General features: G+C 34.1%; 1 protein-coding gene across 1 annotated transcript in view; it reads right to left on the bottom strand.

Annotated features, from left to right (window-relative positions):
* LOC307194738 (solute carrier organic anion transporter family member 1B3-like) overlaps positions 1 to 19,338 on the bottom strand; it is a gene marked incomplete at both ends in the record, with an annotated part of 53,256 nt that extends 33,918 nt beyond the window's left edge. The window contains 2 exons of the mRNA XM_079938043.1: positions 2,097 to 2,238; positions 19,249 to 19,338. Of these exons, the coding sequence (XP_079794169.1) occupies positions 2,097 to 2,238; positions 19,249 to 19,338 (232 nt within the window). The remainder of the gene's footprint in view (positions 1 to 2,096; positions 2,239 to 19,248) is intronic.
* Positions 19,339 to 20,487: the final 1,149 nt, after the last annotated feature.

The raw sequence follows: 20,487 nt of genomic DNA on the forward strand, positions 1-20,487 counted from the left end.
TAATTAGAGGTTTCAGGAAAGTTTCCTGGAGGAGAGGTCACTTGAGATTTAATGTTAGCTATAAGTTATTTAGATTCAAAAGAGGAAAAAGACCAATCTAAGTGGTGGGAGTCATGACCAATTCCAGTCCATCTGGAGCTACAAGTATAATAACGAACAGACAACAACCAAGAATTACTGAACATTTGATGGAAAAAAATAACATGAAGTAAAAGCACCAAACTGAACCAGCAGATAAAGTAACCCATGAAGAAAACAGTTAAATGAGGAAACTAAGAAGAGAAGACATTTTGAAAAAATCCAGTTAGTATCTCTAGAGGTACAAAGGTATGTTGCATCCATAAAATAAGAGCTAGCAGACTAAAAATAATAAGAGAACAATAAAGTATTGTTGAAAATTTTAAATACTCTACAGAAATGTACATATTGGGACCTGATACAATAAGATGAAAGATGGCATCAGCAAAGACTGATGGAGTTTCAAGAAAAAAGAAAGGTCGAATTTTAGAAAGAAAAACTTAAAGTGAAAAAATAGCCAGAAAATTTAATATTCATATATGTTTCAGAAGAAAATAGAGGGGACGGAACAAATTTAAATATAGAAAATAAATTTCCTGAGGTAAAGGAAGGCTTAAGACATCAGATAAAAATTTCTACATTTCTCCAGCATAAATAATGTAAAAGAGACCATCCTAGGTATATGTTGGTAAAATTTCTGAAATTCAGGCATAAAGAAGAGGTCCTATCAGTGCATGACAATGATACTGGTAATGATTTCTTATGTATAATATTGTGTTATAACACAGTAGATACATGTTTTTAATGTTCTGAGAAAAAAAGATTCTGAAGTTTTAATTTCATACTCAAATTATCAGTTGACTATGATAGTAAAATAAATACATTTTCCAACATGCAAGGGCTCAGAAAATATGTCTTATGTTCAATTATTTCTGGAAAAAAAAAGCTACTTGAAGATATACTCCAGAAAAACTAAAGATGAGACTTGAAGTCATAAGGTTCAAGAAATAGTGTTAGGAAGGAAACCAGTAAAACTTATAACCATGTCCAACTAATTGCTTTTAAATAGCTACAAAGTTTAACAAAGATAATAAGAATCAATTCCTCAATATAAAGAGATATACAATGAATTAGAATTTAAAGCTAATCACAGTCTAATACTAAAGTTCTAGATGGTTTCATTAAACCTAGAAGGTGGAAAAGTGAAGGATATGTATGGTGTAATAGCTTCTGAATCATGAAAAGGCAGAATTCATGACCAAAAGATAGATGGGTCTTCCTTTACACAATTATTTTTTAAACATTCAATAAACAAGTATATTTTTAAAAGGTTAAAAGATAAAGAGCAAACTTGTAAAAAATATGTGTAATCTATACAACAGACATAAATTTTGAAACCCTTCAAATCATTAAAAGGCGGGGGGAGGAAAATGGGCAGAGGTAATCAGCGACCAGTTCATAAAGTAAGAGAAAAGAATGTTAAAAAATTATATAAAACCTCACTGTTATTGGAGAAATCCAAATTAAAATGAAGACAACAAAACAATATACTCAATGTTCTAAAAAAAAAAAAGACTTTTAACCCCAAATTTTATACCCAGTTCAACAGTAGACCCTAACAAAGATTGCTTCAAAATTGTTCTCCTCTCCTCAAATCATCAGAATCATAATCCTCTCTCCAACATTTTTTTGCAATAGGACATCTTGAGAAAGAGAAGTTTTAGCCCTGCAAAATATTAGTTTGCAGGCAACGAGTTTGTGTAAATCAGGGTTTTTTAACCTCTATACTTTTGACATTCTGGACTAGGTAATTCTTTGTTTTGGAGGCTGTCTTGTGCATTGTGGGATGTTTCAAGGCATCCCTGGCCTCTACCACTAGATGCCAGTGACATTCCCTAATCCTCAGCAATGACAACCAAAAATATCTCCAGATATTGCCAAATTGCCCCTGGGCAGGGGGTGGGGATGGGGGCAATTTACCCCTGGTTAAGGATCAGTGGTGTAGAGCGTATGTGAACACTTTTTTCCCTCTGCAAATCTCGTTACTAAGTAATAATCAAAACAGAAACAAAAATTACCCATTTCAAAGCTTCCATCAATTAAGCCAACAGTAGAAGATGATATGTCAAATCTCCTTTCTATTTGAGTGATGGAACCTTTCATAATGATTGCACTTAGTGTCTTAGAAATAAAGCTGAGTGACAGGGCTGCCAAGAACATCTAAGAAAAAGCAGAAGGAAAGGGAAAAATAATTAATCATAAGATCACATAATGCTTATATATGCATAGAATTAAAATAGCATTTCTTCTTTACTTAGTAATATTTTTATTATAAAAAGCATACCCATCTTTCTTCTATTCCAGTTGGTACTTCTTAGTCCTTTTAACATTAACATCAGTGTACCGATAAAGTACCATTTTCTTTCTTCCTTTCTTTTTAAAGCCAATTTAGTTAGTTATTCCAACCGTGCTGCACGGTATGTGGGATCTTAGTCCTCAACCAGGGATGGAACCTGCACCCCTGCATTGGGAGCACGGAGCCTTAAGCACTGGACCGCCAGGGAAGTCCCTCATTTTCTAACTTGGTTACAACATCAGATTATTAGAGCAGGACAGTCAAAGTTGTTATTTTTTAATTAATGTCATTAGCTGATTTCTAAGAAGCTAGATAATGATGTGAGATGGCCAGGATGACAAGCTATTCTTTAGTCCCAAATGAACAGCAAAGGCGAACTGTGAGGGGAGTTGCTAGACATTCTCAAAGGTAGTATTTCCAGGAAGTCAGCTGAAAAAATTTTCATTTATGAAACCTCTCTAATATTGGAGAAAACCAAATTAAAATGAAGACAACAAAGCAATATAGTCAGTGTTCTAAAAAAAAATAGAAGACTTTCAAGCCCACTGGTTATAGATGTTTTATTTTCACTTTGATTTTAACAAAATTTATCTATTCATCTTTCTTACAGCCCACACTTATATCCATAAGTAAATTCCTTTTACATCCAGTATTATTACCCAGAGTCACAGGATCATCATAAGATTCAGCAATCCCACTTCTGGGTATATATCCAAAAGACTTAAAAAAAGGATCTCAAAGAGATATTTGCACATCCATGTTTACCACAGCATTATTCAAAATATCCAGGAGGTAGAAGCAATCCAAATGTCCATCAACAGATGAATGGATGAGGAAAATATGGTATATACATATAATGGAATATTATGCAGCCTTAAAAGGAAGGAAATCCTATCACATGCTACAACATGGCTGAGCCTCAAAAATATTATGCTTAGTGAAATAAACCAGTCACAAAAGGACAAATATTGTATGATTCCACCCATATGAAGTATTTAAAGAAGTCAGAATCATAGAAGCAGAAAATAAAAATTCAGTTCCCCAAAACTGGAAGAAGACAAGAGAGAGTATTAGTATTTAGTAAGTATAGAATTTCAGTGTTGCAGGATGAAAAAGTCTAGAGATTTTTTGTACGACAATATGAATATACCTAATACCACTGAACTGTACCTTCAAAAATTGGTTAAGATGGTAAATTTAACATTATATGTTTTACCACAATAAAAAATGCATTTTCCCGTTGAAAAAAATGTGGGTGGTCTTTTGCTGAGAGACGTAACATGTCCCACTGGATATATTCAAAGTGTTACTGGCTGAAGGGTAATGGTACATTACTACATAATTTCATTTTTTTCCCATAACTTCACTGTGTTGTTGTCCCCTGACCTGTGAAGTTTTATACAGATGTAGAACTTCTTGGTAAACCTTCCCTCCTCCATTCCTCTCCCCACCCTTTACTTAAAGTTCTGTTCTTTTATATAAATATAAATAAATAAATCATATATATATATAAACATATATATTATATGTGTGTGTGTGTGTGTGTGTGTGTGTGTGTGTGTGTACAGCCATGGGAGAATTTTTTATTTTATTGAGTTTGTTGCCTCCCTTCAAGAGTGGTGAATGAAAATATCTAATACCTAGTGATTCTTGCCTGTCTGCTTTGTTTTACATATGGAAGCTCCCGTTTCCTTGTCTCTGAATATTCAGTCTTTGTGAAGCCTATCTGGGATGGAGAGGCAGAAATCTTTAGCAGTAGGGTAGTTAAGAGTTAATCTGCATATGGGCACCTCACTTCTTCATGAGTGTTGCCAGCCACTTGAGACACCGTTCTGCTCCATACACCCGGGAGGGCATCCGCCCACGCTCACTACCTCCTGCCCAGGGTAGATGTCTCTGCAGTTTGCTGCTTGCACTAAGTGGGGGAGGGTAATTTGATGATCAGGGGAGATGTTAAACAAGGAAAGAAGCATGTTTTCTCTGATTGAGTGGAATAGCCTATACAACAACCTGTCGGTGGTCCCTGGGACCTCTCTTGATCCCATTATCTGTGGCTTTTGCCTTTGAAACATGCTTGGAAGCCATGTCCATTTTTTTTCAGGTTTCTTTTCCTGCACTTGTCTTGGGCTGTGATTTCTTTCTTTAGCCTAATTCTTTCTACTTCTTACTTTTTAGAAAACTCTCATACTTTCTGATTTACAGAATGTATCTCTTCTTGTTTTCTAGCACATCTACAAGTTGCCTTTAATACATTTTACATTATTTAGTAAAATTGGAGGGGGGAGGAGAAGGCTTCAACCTTATTATTCTGTCTGTCTTATTGAGCTAGAAGTCAAGTTCTGCCCTTCCTTCTCTAATAAATAGAAAAAAAATGTTATTAGGCTCCTATCAAACTCAGATGCCTGACACATAATGAGTAAGTATTCAATAAATGTTTTTTGGTTGTTGAATAAATTGTTATTCCCCAAATTTAGGTTATAAATCTGGTACAGAGCTTACATGTAGTGAAACCTCTCATTTCCTAGTTTCCTCAGCTTTTAGATGGAGATAATTACAGTAAAATTGTTGTGAAGATTAATTAAAATAATATACATAAAATTTGGGGCACATAGTATTGAGAAATGTCTGTTTTTATTATCACTTTGAGCTCTCATCATTCAGCTTTTGGCTGTAAGTTCGGTCAAATAAAAATAGGACTCTGATTATTTAGCCAAACACATTTTTTGTCAGGCACTATTTCAGGTGCTGCAGAATCAGTAATGAGCATACTGGCAAAATGATTTATTGATTATTAAAGAAATACTGAGGCAAACTTTTACCTAAATCCTTATCATCAAAACACTAATTGGTAAAATCAAAGAGGAGGGAGTTTCATAAAGTAACAGGATATCTCAGTAAGCAGATACAAGCATAACCAGATGTAAAACCTGTCCTATATAAGAGCAGCTTTCTAAAAGTTCAGAGAAAGATTTTGTAATGTCCATGTCTTCAATCTTAAAAGGAAGATTAGCTCAAGACAAAAGAGAGACTCAATAAAGTCAAAATTCGTACAGTATAATCCTAAATTGGTTTTACAAAGAAGAAAAGGGTAACAGATGCAAACACAATGGCTACAGCAGGATTCCTCCAATAAGCTAGGATTTTAGAAGGATATGAAATGAGTTAATATAGACAGATTTATAAATGTGTTTTCTTTTACTCTATAACCCTGGGAGATGGGCATTTTTAACCATGTTCCTAATGTGAGGCTGAATTTCAGAGAAAGAATGATATGATGATTTTCTCAGAACATAAAAAATTAAATAATAATAAAACTGAAATCTCCAATGAAAAATATTAAAAGACAAAAGCATAAGGATAGAGAATTTAAGATTGAGAGATTTCAAAACAGAGATACGAATGTTCACAATCATCAAATAGATTTTAAAATATCACAGGCAGAAAGACACAGCTAGCATTGAGATAAGAGGTAAAGTCTATATTTACCTGCACTCGTGGCAGGTCAGTCCTTTGTTTATGATGGCAAGAGTCTTAGGATTAAGGTCAGAAAACAGTTCCAAGTTTCTACATTGCCATATGTACAGCCATGATTAACTCAGTTAACTCATAGGAACCTCAAACAAATTTACTCAGCAAACATTTATCGAGCAGCTACAATATGGCAGTTCCTCCACTAAACCTTGGAGTTGAGACAGGCACAGAGTAAGAAAGGAAATAAAAGCAATTAAGACGTAATAAATGCCCCCAAAGAACTAATGTTTCCCTGGGCCAATAAACAATTAATGCCAGTATAATAATGTAATGAGTACTGTAATTGCTATACAGTTTTAAATTTATGAGTACACAGAAAAAAGTGATTAATTCTTTCTACACAGGTCAAAGTTTCTATAGATGTGCTAACATTTAAACTAAGTCTTTAGGGGTTAATAGAAGCTTAGAAACCGAAGAAGAAATAAACACTTAAAACAAAATAGGAAACACATGAAAAGCCCCAGAGTAGTGAAAGAACACAGATCATTTGAAAAACAAAAAGAATATCTGTGGGTGGAATATAAGGATAGAAGTATGCCAACCATTGGGAGATCAATCTGTATTTTTAAATGTGATGTAAGGAGATTAAATTTTAGAGGGCTAATTCTGGTAGCCATGAGGAAAATGAATTTATGGCAAATAAATTAATTAGAAAGCTGATTTCAGAAAAAAAGATGAGCAGAGATGGGAAGAGAGGACTAAAAGGTTACAGACACACTCGGAAAAAGTTTAAGAGGAGAACCAATAAGATGTGGGAATAATGGAAAATAAGTATTCTGATTTTGTTTTATAGTTTGTATAATTGTATGTAGTAATACTATTATTGGGGATGAGAAAAAGAGAAGTATTAGGGTTAAAGACAATGAAATCATCTTTTCAAAACTCAAATTTGAGATGTCTAAAAATAAACATCTACCAAATGGACACAACTAAGGCAGGGTTTGTGCTCAAGAGAGAGTTTTGTCTGGAAGTAGTTTTGAGATTTACCAGGGAATAACTGTACAATTAATCCATATTCAGGCTTATTCCATTAAAAAGCTTCCTCCTGCCCCGCTGCGTCCTCACTTTTCCATAACTCTCTCTCATTTTTTCCAGTCAAATCTGAGAGTTGTTTATGTTTGAATGAATCAGATCTTATTTTTTGCATCATTTTTCAAACTATCCTCAGCAGGCCTAGGATACTTTAGCTATTCCAAACTTTATTTCAGGGTTTTGTTTCAAACTCTCTTCTCTTTTTATTCTACATACTCTTTCTGGAAAAACTCATAAATTGTCATTGTTTTTATTGCCACCTAAATGCTGATGATTGCCAAATCTATATTTTAAGCCAAGCTTGCTTTTGCTGAGGTTTAGGCTGCTTTTCCAAAGTGCCCGCATTAGAGCTCCATTTTGGTTTTAATGTCCAGATTGCATCCTTTTCTTCCTCCCCTTTCACCTCCTTTCCTGTGTCACCACTTAGAATCTACTCTCTTATATATCACATCCAATCAGTCCCCCAAAGCTAAATATTTAATCTTATAAACATCTCTCTTTTTAATATGCTTCACTTTATATTCCTACCTCAAATAACCATCATCTTACACCCAGAATACTATTTCTAACTGGTGTCCCTTTCCTCACTGTCAACTCTTTTTCACACCACACCCAGGGTGATTTTTAAATACTTATAACTATTTCCACTTCCAGTATAGCTGAATAAGTTCCCACTGGACTGATCCTGCAGCAAACAACCATTGTAAAGTCTGAGGGGAAAACAAAAAACACCCAAAAGCATGGGAGAGCAAACAAAAGCAGTCAGATTCTGGACAGGGGTTGACCCTTAAAAGAAGGAAATGCCTAAGGTTAGTTTCTCATTCTTATGGCTTTAAGGTAAGGTCACAGCATTATTCACAAAAGCTAAAATTCTTCTAGAGAAATCACAGTCCTTGTGGCCTGAAGAATGAGAAAGAAGAGTTTAGGTTAAAATTTAGGGGAGAATCTCATGAAGGAGAGATCCAGAGAATGGGGAGCCCCAAATTCTGCATATAAACTGTCCACATTTTTTTTCTTTTTTTTTTTTTTGCGGTACGCGGGCCTCTCACTGTTGTGGCCTCTCCCGTTGCGGAGCACAGGCTCCGGACGCGCAGGCTCAGCGGCCATGGCTCACGGGCCCAGCCGCTTCGCGGCACGTGGGATCCTCCCGGACCGGGGCACGAACCCGTGTCCCCTGCATCAGCAGGCGGACTATCAACCAGGGAAGCCCTGTCCAAATTTTTGACCTCTGAACTATTCATGAACAGGGAAACTCAAGTAGCCCTATGGATAAAGTAATTTAATTGAGATTTGAACTATTTCCTAAGAGATAGAGTTTGCAGTTTCAGGTCAACAAATTTAATTGCCTTGTAAAACAAAAAAAAATATCAACACCCTTTGGAAGAATGTAACAATGTTCAAAATTACCAACATATGAAGAGCCAAGAAAATGTAACCATTTCTCAAGAAAGATAACAGTCAACCAAGACTAACCCTGAGATTACACATATGTTAGTATTACTGGACAAGAATTTTTTTTTTTTTTTAGAAGATGTTGGGGGTAGGAGTTTATTAATTAATTAATTTATTTTTGCTGTGTTGGGTCTTTGTTTCTGTGTGAGGGCTTTCTCTAGTTGTGGCAAGCAGGGTCCACTCTTCATCGCGGTGTGCGGGCCTCTCACTATCACGGCCTCTCTTGTTGCGGAGCACAGGCTCCAGTAGTTGTGGCTCACGGGCCTAGTTGCTCCGTGGCATGTGGAATCCTCCCAGACCAGGGCTCGAATCTGTGTCCCCTGCATTAGCAGGCAGATTCTCAACCACTGCGCCACCAGAGAAGCCCTGAACAAGAATTTTAAAGCAACTAATCTAACTGAGCTCTTTGATGTAAAGGGAAGTTATCTCACAATGAATGAAAATAGAAAATTTCACACACAAAAAAACTGTAAAAAGAAGCTACAAGAATGAGAAAAGATACAGTATCTGAAATAATATGCATAATCAAGATGTTAATTTATGCCACATCTTCTGGATAGGTGTTGTGTGTGTTCTCTCTTTGTAACCTATGCTTTCCTATGACATAAATCTTAGTTAAGTCTCCAAACTTTCCTAAACAGAAACTATCAATAGTCAATATAGCTTTCAAAAATATTTGAGAGCAGAGATAAAGATGAAGGTTTGCATCAGACATCCTACAGAAAACTTAATATCTCCCCATCCACTGGATATTTCTCTTTCCAATTAATACAGGAAGGATATGAATGTGAATTATGTTATGTGGGAGCTAATATTTGCTAGGGCTGTTCCAGGTATTCTAGAAGTATTATTTCTAATGCTCACAAAATCCTTGCATGGTATGCATTACTCTCTTCATTTTACAAGTAAGAATAATAAAGTTTAGAGATGCAAAGTTATTTAACTAAGGGAATAAGGCTAAAACTGTTGCAGAACTGTGATTTGAACACAAGTATTTCACATATGAAAAGCAAAACAGTTCTTGGATCTAATATACTAACCCACTTTTCCTTCATCTCTTTATTTTCCTAAGTCAGATTCTTGTTGCATCTCACTTGGTTTATTTGTAGTAGTCTACCTGCTTTCCTCCATTTGCACTGGGAATACTGCATGCAATTTTATTTTTCCAACTTTATTGAAGTATGATTGACAAATAAAATTGTATAAATTTAATGTGTATAACATTGCAATTGACATATGCATAAATTGTGAAACGATTAGAACAATAAAATTAGTTAACACATTCATCACCTCACATAGTTACCTATGTTTTATTTTTGGAGTGAGAACATTTAGATAAACTCTCTTAGGAAATTTCAAGTATATAATACAATATTGTTAACTAGAGTCATCATGCTGTACACTAGATCCCCAGAACTTATGTATCTTATAACAGAAAGTTTATACCCTTTGACCAACATCACTCAATTTCCCACACCCTCTGGTTCTAGCAACCACCATTCCATGCTGTTTCCATGAATTCAACTTTTTAATACCCACCTCAGTGACACCTCTTTAGTGAAGCTGTATATTGCCTAATAGGAATTTGGTTTGTATCTCTCTTATATCTAGTGTAAATATATAATTTATCATATAAACTGGAATAATTTTTAGAGCAAAATGAGTGATAAAAAATAATTAAGCTTAGAACAGTTTTTGAAATTTTATTGATGAATAAATTGCTTGTTACTATTGTTCTAATTTTTTCAAATAAAAAACACATATCCAAGTAAATTGAAGGAAACATTAAATTTTTTTTCTTTTCATTGCTTACTTTAATATTTTAAAATAATACACAGTATAATTATTCTTGGTGGATATATTAGTATATTTTTATGTATACCAATATGTATATCCATGTATTTTATTCAGTTTCTTATGAGTATCTCCATTACTATGTCACTATTATTTTTCTGAAGGATAATTTTCAAATTATTCTTAGACATTTTAGTTTATTTAAAAAATTATCTGAAATCTTCATCAAAATTGCATTTTATGATTACTGAATTTGAAATTGTCAATATTTCAATTGACTCTTCTCTGTAGCTCATAATATTTTTAATGAAGAAAATATTCTCTTAATGAGCCCACAGCAAATTGTGCTAATTGGAAATATTCTCAATTCCTTTTTAAAAATATTTACTTATGTACATTTTTTATTCTAAATATCACAGTTGCTATCATTTTTGCCTCTCTTTAGAGTATCTTTCTTGAAAAATATTTATATAAGAAAAATTTATGTTTTCTTTAACATTTGCCAATTTTTGTCACTGGAAAATTATAGGTATATTCAGTTACTTTTTATTCAGATAAAGAATATACGTTTATCCAATTCAAATAGTACATGTATTGGGCTTCCCTGGTGGCACAGTGGTTAAGAGTCTGCCTGCCGATGCAGGGGACACGGGTTCGTGCCCCGGTCCGGGAAGATCCCATATGCCGCAGAGCGGATAGGCCCGTGAGCCATGGCTGCTAGGCCTGTGCATCCAGAGCCTGTGCTCCACAACGGGAGAGGCCACATCAGTGAGAGGCCCGCATACAGAAAAAAAAAAACAAAACAAAAACTGTAAAGGGGCTGAATGTATGTTTTTTTTAAAAAAATGTTTTTTTCTGTGTTTATTGAGATGAACATGTGATTTTTATTCTTCCTTTGTTAATATGGTGTATCACATTGATCGATTTGCAAATATTGAACCATCCTTGCATCCCTGGAATAAATACAACTGGATCATGGTGTTATGACCCTTTTTATACACTGTTGGATTCAGTTTGCTAATATTTTGTTTAGGATTTTTGCACCTATAATCATCAAAGATATTGACCAGTAATTTTCTTTTTTTGTAGTGTCTTTGGTTTTGGTATCAGAGTAACAGGGGCCTCATAGAATGAATTTGAGAGTGTTCCATCCCTTCAGTTTTTTGGAATAGTTTGAGAAGGATAGTTACTAATTCTTGTTTGTATGTTTGGTAAAATTCCCTGATGAAGCCATTCGGTTCTGGACTTTTGTTTGCTGGGAGTTTATTATTATTATTATTATTATTTTTACAAACAATTTCACTACTACTGATTGGTCCGTTCAAATTGTCTATTTCTTCTTGATTCAGTCTTGGCAGTTTGTATGTTTCTAGAAATTTGTCCATTTTTTCTAAGTTACCCAATTCATTGGCATGTAACTATTCATAGTATTCTCTTATGATTTCTTGTATCTTTCTTGTATTGATTGTTATTTCTCCTCTTTTATTTATTGTTTTGTTTATTTGGGTACTCCCTCTCTTCTTCTTGATCATCCTGGCTAAAGGTTTATCAATTTTATCTTTTCTACAAAAGCAGCTCTTGGTTTCATTGATCTTTTCTATTGTTTTTTGATCCCCATTTTTCCTCCTTGATCTTTAATATTTCCTTCCTTCTGCTGACTTTGGGATTTGTTTGATTTTCTTTTTCTAATTTTTTTAGATGATAGGTTAGGTTGTTTATATGAGATCTTCCTTGTTTCTTGAGGAAAGCCTGTATTGCTGTGAACTTCCCTCTTGGAACTGCTTTTGCTATCAGTACATTCCATAGATTTGGGAGTGTTGTGTTTCCATTTTCATTTGTCTTGAGGTATTTTCTGATTTCCTCTTTGATTTCTTCATTGATCCATTGGTTTTATAGTAGCATGTTATTTAGTTTCCACATGTTTGTTCTTTTCCCATTTTTCTTTCTGTAATTGATTTCTAGTTTCATACCATTGTGGTCAGAAAAAAAGGCTTGATATAATTTCTATCCTCTTAAATTTGTTCAGAAGTATTTTGTGTCCTAGCATGTGATCTATCCTGGAGAACATTCTACGTGCACTTGAAAAGAATGTGAATCCTGTTGTTTGGGGATGTAATGTCCTATAAATATCTATTAAGTCTAACTAGTCTATAGTGTCATTTAAGACCGCTGTGCCGTATTGATTTTATGTCTGAATGATCTGTTCATTGATGTAAGTAGGGTGTTAAAATCCCCTACTACTATTGTATTATTGCCAATTTCTCCCTTTATGTCTGTTAATATTTGCTTTATATATTTAGATGCTCCTGAATTGAGTGCATATATGTTAATGAGTATGAATCCTCTTCTTGTATTGATCCCTTTATCGTTACATAATGCCCTTGCTCGCCTTTGTTATAGTCTTTCTTTTAAAGTATATTTTGTATTGCTACCCCTGCTTTCTTGTTGTTTTTGTTTGCATGAAATATCTTTTTCCTACCCCTCACTTTTCAGTCTGTGTGTGTCTTTAGCTTTGAAGTGAGTTGCTTGTAAGAAGCATATAGAAGGGTCTTTTTTTTTAATCCAGTAAGCCACCCTATGTCTCTTGATTGGAACATTTAGTCCATGAACATTTAAAGTAATTATTGATAGGTATGTACTTATTGCCATTTTATTACTTGTTTTCCAGTTGTTTTTGTAGTTCTTCTCTGTACATTTTTTCTTCTTTTTATTTCTTCCCTTACAGCTTAATTTGAAATCTATTCATGATAAAAACTCTCATAAAATGTATATAAAGGGACCATATCTCAACATAATAAAGTCCATCTATGACACCCCTAGTTAACATCATACTTAATGGTGAAAAGGTGAAAGCTTTTCCTCTAAATTCAGGAGCAAGACAAGGATGCCTACTCTTGCCACTTCTGTTTAACATAGTATTGGAAGTCCTAGCCACAGCAATCAGACAAGAAAAAGAAACCAAAGCCATACAAATTGGAAGGGAAAATTAAAACTGTCACTATTTGCATGATACTTTATATAGAAAACCCTAAAGCCTTCACCCAAAAACTGTTAGAACTAATAAATGAATTGAGCAAAGTGTCAGGATACAAGATTAACATACAGAAATCTGTTGTTTTTCTATATCTAATAATGAACTATCAGAAAGAGAAAGTTTAAAAAATTCCATCAAAAAGAATAAAATACCCAAGAATAAATTTAACCAAGGAGGTGAAACAACTATACTTTGAAAACTTTAAAACACTGATAAAATTGAAGATGATACAAAGAAATGAAAAGATGTCTTGTGCTCTTGGATTAGAAGAATTGATATTCTTAAAATTTCCATACTACCCAAAGAATCTGTAGATTTAATGTAATCTTTATCAAAATACCCATGACACTTTTATAAAACTAGAATAGGTAATCCTAAATTTCATATGGAACCACAAAAGACCCTGATTTGCCAAAGCAATCTAGAGAAAAAAAGAACAAAGCTGAAGGTTTCACTCTCCCAGATTTTAGACAATACTATAAAGCTACAGTAACCAAAACAACCTGGTACTGGCACAAAAACAGACACATACATCAATGAAACAGAATAGAGAGTCCAGAAATAAACCCACACATCTATGGTCAATTAATCTTCAACAAAAGAGGTAAGAATACACAATAGAGGAAAGACAGTGTCTTTAACAAGTGGTGCTGGGGAAAATGTACAGTTACATGCAAAACAATGAGATGAGAGCACTTCCTCACACCATACACAAAAAAAATTAAAATGGATTAAAGAGCTGAGTGTAAGACCTGAAACCATAAAACACCCAGAAGAGAACATAGGCAGAACACTGTTTGACATATTATAAATTGTAGCAACATTTTTCTTTTTTTGGTTCTGTCTCCTAAGGCAAAAAAATTAAAGCAAAAATAAACAAATGAGCCCTGATTAAACTTAAATCCTTCTGTACATAAAGGAAACCATGGATTAAAAGAAAAAGACAACCTTTGTAATTGGAGTTAATATTTGCAACTAATATGACTGGCAAGGGGTTAATATCCAAAATATATAAACAGCCCATGCAACTCAATATAAAAAATAAGTAAATAATTGGCAGAAGACCTGAGTAGACATTTTTCTAAAGCAGACATACAGATGGCCAACAGACACATGAAAAGATACTTAACATCACTAACTATTAGATAAATGCAAATCCAAACAACCATGAGATATCACCTCACACCTATCAGAATGGCCATCATCAAAAGGTCTACAAGTAATAAATGTCAGTGAGGATGTGGAGAAAAGGGAACACTGTACACTGTCAGTGGGAATGTAAATTGGTGCAGCCACTTGCAGTATGGAGGTTCCTCAAAAACTAAACAGTATGGAGATTCCTCAAAAAACTAAAAATAGAATTAACATATGATCGAGCAATTCCACTCCTGAGTACATATCTGGAAACCTCAAAAACACTAATTCGAAAAGATATATACACCCAATGTTCATAGTAGTGCTATTTACAATAGCCAAGATATTGAAGCAACCCAAGAGTCCATCAACAGATGAACAGATAAAGACACACACACACACACACACACACACACACACACACACACACACACGAATATTACTCAGCCATAAAACAGAGTGAAAATCTGCCATTTAGAGTAATGTATATGGACCTAGAAAATACACTTAGTGAAATAAGTCAGACAGAGAAAGACAAATACCATATGATATCACTTATATGTGGAATCTAAAAAATAATACAAACAAATGTATATAGCAAAACAGAAACAGATTCACAGATATAGAAAAAAAACTAGTGGTTACCAGTAGGGATGGGGAAAGCAGGAGAGGCACATTAGGGGTATGGGATTAAGATATACAAACTGCTATGTATAAAATAGATAAGCACCAAAGATATAAGGTATAGCACAGAGAATTATAGCCATTATCTTGTAATAAGTTCTAGTGTAGTATAATCTGTAAAAATACTGAATCTCAGGTATATAGAGACTATATACCTAACACTGATATAGTATTGTAAGTCAACTATACTTCAATTAAAAAAATAAAAATGAAAAAGAAACGACTCAACTATGACTTATGTATAAGAAACTCACTTTAGATCTAAAGACACGCAAAGACTGAAAGTGAAGTGATGGGAAAAGATATTCCACACAATTGGTAACCAAAAGAGAGCAGGGGTGGTTGTATTTATATCAAACAAAATAGACTTTAAGTAAATAATGTCACAAGAGACAAAAAGGACATTATATAATGATAAAAGGGTCCATTGACCAGGAAGATTTAATAAGTATCTCTATCCCTATCTGTCTATCTATCTATCTACCTCTCTTTCTATCCCCAACATTAGAGTACCTAAATATATAAAGCAAACATTTACACAACAGAAGGGAGAAATAAAGAGCAATACCATAATAGTGGAAGATTTTAATACCTTATTTTAAATAGTGGATAGAAATAATAAGGAAATGGATAACTCAAACACCACTATAGACCAAATTGACCTAAAAGACATACAAAAAACGTTCCACCCAATGACAATGAAATACACATTCCTTTTAAATGTACTCATATCTTTCTCCAAGATATATCACGTGTTAGGCCACAAAATAAGTTTTAACAAATCTAAGAAGATTGATATCATCGCAAGTATCTTTTCTACCCACAATGGAATGAAACTAGGAATCAATAGCAGGAGAAAAACTGGAGAATTCACAAATATGTAAAAATTAGGCAACACCCTCTTGAACAACAATAGGTCCAAGAACTCAAAAAGGAATTTAGAAAATATCTCAAGACAAACAAAAATGAAATCACAAAATACCAAAACATATGGTATGTACAAATACAGTATTAAGAAGGAATTTCATAGTGAAAAACAGCTACATAAAAAAAGAATGATCTCAAATCAGCCACCCAACTTTATATCTCAATGTGCTGGACATTGATTTCATTCTCACATGTACAGCAAGATGACAACAATCTGGCCAAAGCAAGTAAGAAGCAATAAAAATAGTAGTAGCTAGCATTTATTGAGCACTTACTATATACCATACATTGTTCTAGTGTTTTACTTCTGTTAGTGGATTTATTCCTTACCATAAGTCTGTCAGCCAGATGCTATTATTTCCCTTTCATAGGTGAAAAAACTTAGATGCAAAGAGGGCAAATGACTTCCTCTAGGAAAAATATATATATTTACAGGTTTTGGAGATTAGGACCTGGACATCTTTGCATGCCGTCACTCTGCCTACCCATGAATATATTAGGTAGCCCGGCAAGGGGGTCTTAAGGTTGCAAGTGGAGTTAAGGCTGCTAATCAGATGACCTTGAAGAGGTTATCCTATATTATCCTGGTTAACTCAATGTAATCCTAAGGGTCCTTTAAATGTGGAAAAGGGAGCAGAAAAGTCAATGTCAATGTGAAAAATACTTGACTGACCATCACTAGCTTTGAATATGGAAGAGAGCTATTAGTCAAGAACTTTGGGCAATTTCCAGAAGTTGGAAAAGGCAAGGAAATGAATTGTCTTTTAGAGTCTCCAGAAAGGATACAGCTCTGCCAACGTCTTGATTTTAGCTCAGTGAGACCTATTTCAGACTTCTCAACTTCAGAATTGTATGATTATTACAGAACTGTGATAAATTTGTTTTGTTATATTAAAGATATACATACACACCTATACATATGTGTGCATTTGTATTTCAGTGTCAGGAGGTGATAAATGCTATGAAGAAAAATCAAATTTGGTTCAAGGGTTATGGATAGGAAATGCTAATTTATATGGGGTGGTCAGGCCTGAGGTAATGTTTAAATAGAGATTTGAATGAGATGAAAGAGCAAGATATCTGGGAGTCAGACATTTCAGATGAGGAAAGAGCAAGTGCAAGCTTCTCCAAGTCAGAAGTGCACGTCACATCTTGAGAAATAGCAAAAAGTCTAATAAGCCAGAAGAAGCTTAGCCAGAGGAAAACTGTGGGGTAGGGATACTGTTGGTGGTTACAAATGGGATGGTTATCCTAATGATTTCCGGAAGGGGAGTGGGAATGAAGGTAGAATGGGAGACCTTTTACTTTTTCCCTATTATTTATGTTTTTTGATGATGATGCACTGCTATTGTGTTTTTAAAGAATTTTCATTACAACGCAGTGGTACAAGGAATCTGAAGCACAGAAATGACAAGTGTAAAGATGAACAATGTACTTGCAGGGTTTATATAACCTACTTGGTTCAGTTCAAAAATTGAGGGAAAGGGGTAAGAAAGAATCAATCTATGCTGTTGTTATTCTAAATTATTATCTATTTGCACTTTTACACATTTTTCCCTGCTGAGTCTGTAAACCCACATCAGTAACAACGTGTATTTGTGTATGTGCAGGCAAATATGCTTGCTTGAAACTCAATTATTCGGTATAAAGGGGAATTTTTAGAAGTACAGAATGAGGAAGATTATTAAGTAGCCCACTTACAAATCTGTGCTTACCAGAATATCTTGAGGGTACTAATATTATGGAAACCCACAGGTACTTTAGCAACATGGAGTACAATTGAGCTCACGGGACTTGCAATCAGACCGCCTAATTTCAGACCTTGGCTCTACCACTTTCCAGCCTAGGGACCTAGAGAAAGTCATTCACCCTCTAAGTTTTTTTTCATGTGTAAAAGGGAGATAATAGCATATGGCTGACTGAATTGTGGTAAGGAATAAATCCATTAGTAGAACTAAACTACTAGAGCAGTGTCTTGCATTTAGTAAGTGCTCGATATACTATTACTGTTATTGCTTCTCTGTTCTTTATTATTGGGCTGCAATTCACATACTTTATACACACTGACAACTTGCTAACTCGAAGCTTTTCTCCAAATATGCTGCAAGAGACTACCCAGGCAATTTTATTTGCTTCGGCTAGTTTGTTGTCACCTTGAATGCATGTGCAAATGAATCACTGTAACCCTCCATATTTAAAAGCGAAATAAGCCAGCACAACCTACTACCCCTAGGCAATAGAATGTGGTCCAGTTGCATTAGCCAGTACTTTCTCCTGGTGACTGCTTTTCTGTTTAAATATTACTTAAATATTTCATCAGAACTGATTTTACCAATAATCTCTGAAAAGCAAACAGACCTCATGTTCCCTGGACAAAGTTAAAACAGACTTTATATAACATGATTGCAATTGAATCTGATCTCTGGTCTTTATTCAGCTAGATAAGACTATAACTTTGAGGAAAACATTTTAAATATTGATCAAAGTCAGCCCTGATTGGTTTCTTGATTTCCTCTAGTCTTCTCTATCGGGGTTTAAAGGCTTTGATTTAGTTTTAAGAGTTTTCCATTTACAACCTAGATGACTTCACACAAACTTCTCAACTTCCTTGAGTCTTGGTTTCCTTGACTCTGTGCTCAAGGATTGGTTTTTCCTGTCTGTGAAAATCGCAATACAGTCTATATCATTCACTGTCTCACCGTTTTGTGACAAAAGCAAGAGACAGGATTATCATTTTTACCCACTTGCATATGGAAAAATTAAATGACTTTCCTAAGTCATCAACTAGGTCTTTGGGCCAGGTCTTTTAGTTCCCTTCAGACTATATCATTTAAGTTAATAGAATAACAAATGCTGTTCTTTAAAAAAAAAAAATTAAATAGGTCAAGACCACAAAGTGATTCACAAGACTGATAAATCTTCTCTGTTATAGGTCAAATGTAAGAATTTTTTTTTACATACTATCCATTACACAGAGACTGCTTTATTTTAATCACATTTATAAGTATCTTTTTGTCCATCAAGAATCAAAGAGAAGATATCAAAATCTTTCTAAATTTTCAACTTTAATAAATTCTTAACTAGAAATGTCACCAAAGACCTTTTATTCAGATTTAAAGATTGATTTATATCAAGATGTATATCATTGTGTTAATATTTTAACGTATGCTTCAGTTGAAAACTCTAATTTGAAATATAATATTCTTTTAAAAAACTGGCTGCCTTTTCTTTAAATCAAAATTCTCCCTTTACTTATTTTAGTTTGAAAACATGAAACGCATTCCACCTTGAATCCATTGCAGTAGTTTCTAGTTTTCCTTTTCTCAGAATGTTGTGCCTCTGCTGTCTTACTCAAATGTTGATTCTGGTCCATCATTGAAATGCAGATATCATGTGAATGTTTTCAATTTTTGTCGATGTTTCCTTCAAAATGATCACCTTTTTGGAGAGGAAAGTTATAATTTATTTCACTTTAACAATTCAGAAATAAGAAAAGCCTCAAGGTCAACATCAATCAATCAATAATTCCACTAATATTCATTCAGGACCTACCATGTCCTGAGCACCGGGACACAAAAGGAAACACACACTCACACACACACTCACACACACACTCACACGTATACAAATTTCTAGCTTTAGCGAGATTGTAATTTAGGAGGATAAATGTATGGAGGGGAACTTGAAACAACAAATAAATAAAGTAATACAGAATCACACATTAGATGGGATTAAATAAATTATCAGCAATTACCTATTGGAAATAAAATTTTGTTATATTTTCTGTATATCTACATTATAAGGTTTAGGAAGACAAATAAGTGTTTAATTCATCTTTCTGGTTTTACAAAATGCCAAACAGTACCTTGCATATAGTAGATAGTCAAAATGAATAGAAAAATAATGTAATTAATTATAATTAGAGTGGCCTAAAAAGGTTTCAGAGAGAAAATATTAATACCTCTGGAACCAGGCTCAAAAACCAGAGAAAGTTTGGATTTGTTAAAAAGAGCTTAGTGTACTCCAAGTACCTGGCAGAGGGACTATGGCCGTGCTTGAACTTACCATCACCATGATTCCACTTTATTTTAATTTTGTTTATTTTTGAAGAGAGAGTATATTTGAAGTTGAAAGCACAAAACATCAAAAATGACACATAGGAAAAATTCTTCCTCTAACCCTCATCCAGTTTCTCTTTCTGAGGAAGAGTATTATTAGCTTTCAATGAATCTTGTCCAGAAATACGATATGCATTTTTAATTAAATACACCACATGTTCCTTTTTTAACACAGATGGCGGCATACGTTACTACAGTTATCTGCCTTTTTGCTCTGCTTTATATACTTAACTTTATATTAATGTGGCTTACTCAGTTTTCTTATGGTTCTAGGGTATTCCACTGTGTATAGTTTATCTACCTAGTTTTATGTCTAGGTAGCATCTAATTTAGATTAGGTTGCATCGAATTATTTCATATTAGAAAAATTTCTTAATATGTCTTTTGATTTATGTGTGATCATTTCT

Source organism: Stenella coeruleoalba (assembly GCF_951394435.1).
Source record: "Stenella coeruleoalba genome assembly, chromosome: 11".
NCBI classification, from domain to species: domain Eukaryota; kingdom Metazoa; phylum Chordata; class Mammalia; order Artiodactyla; family Delphinidae; genus Stenella; species Stenella coeruleoalba.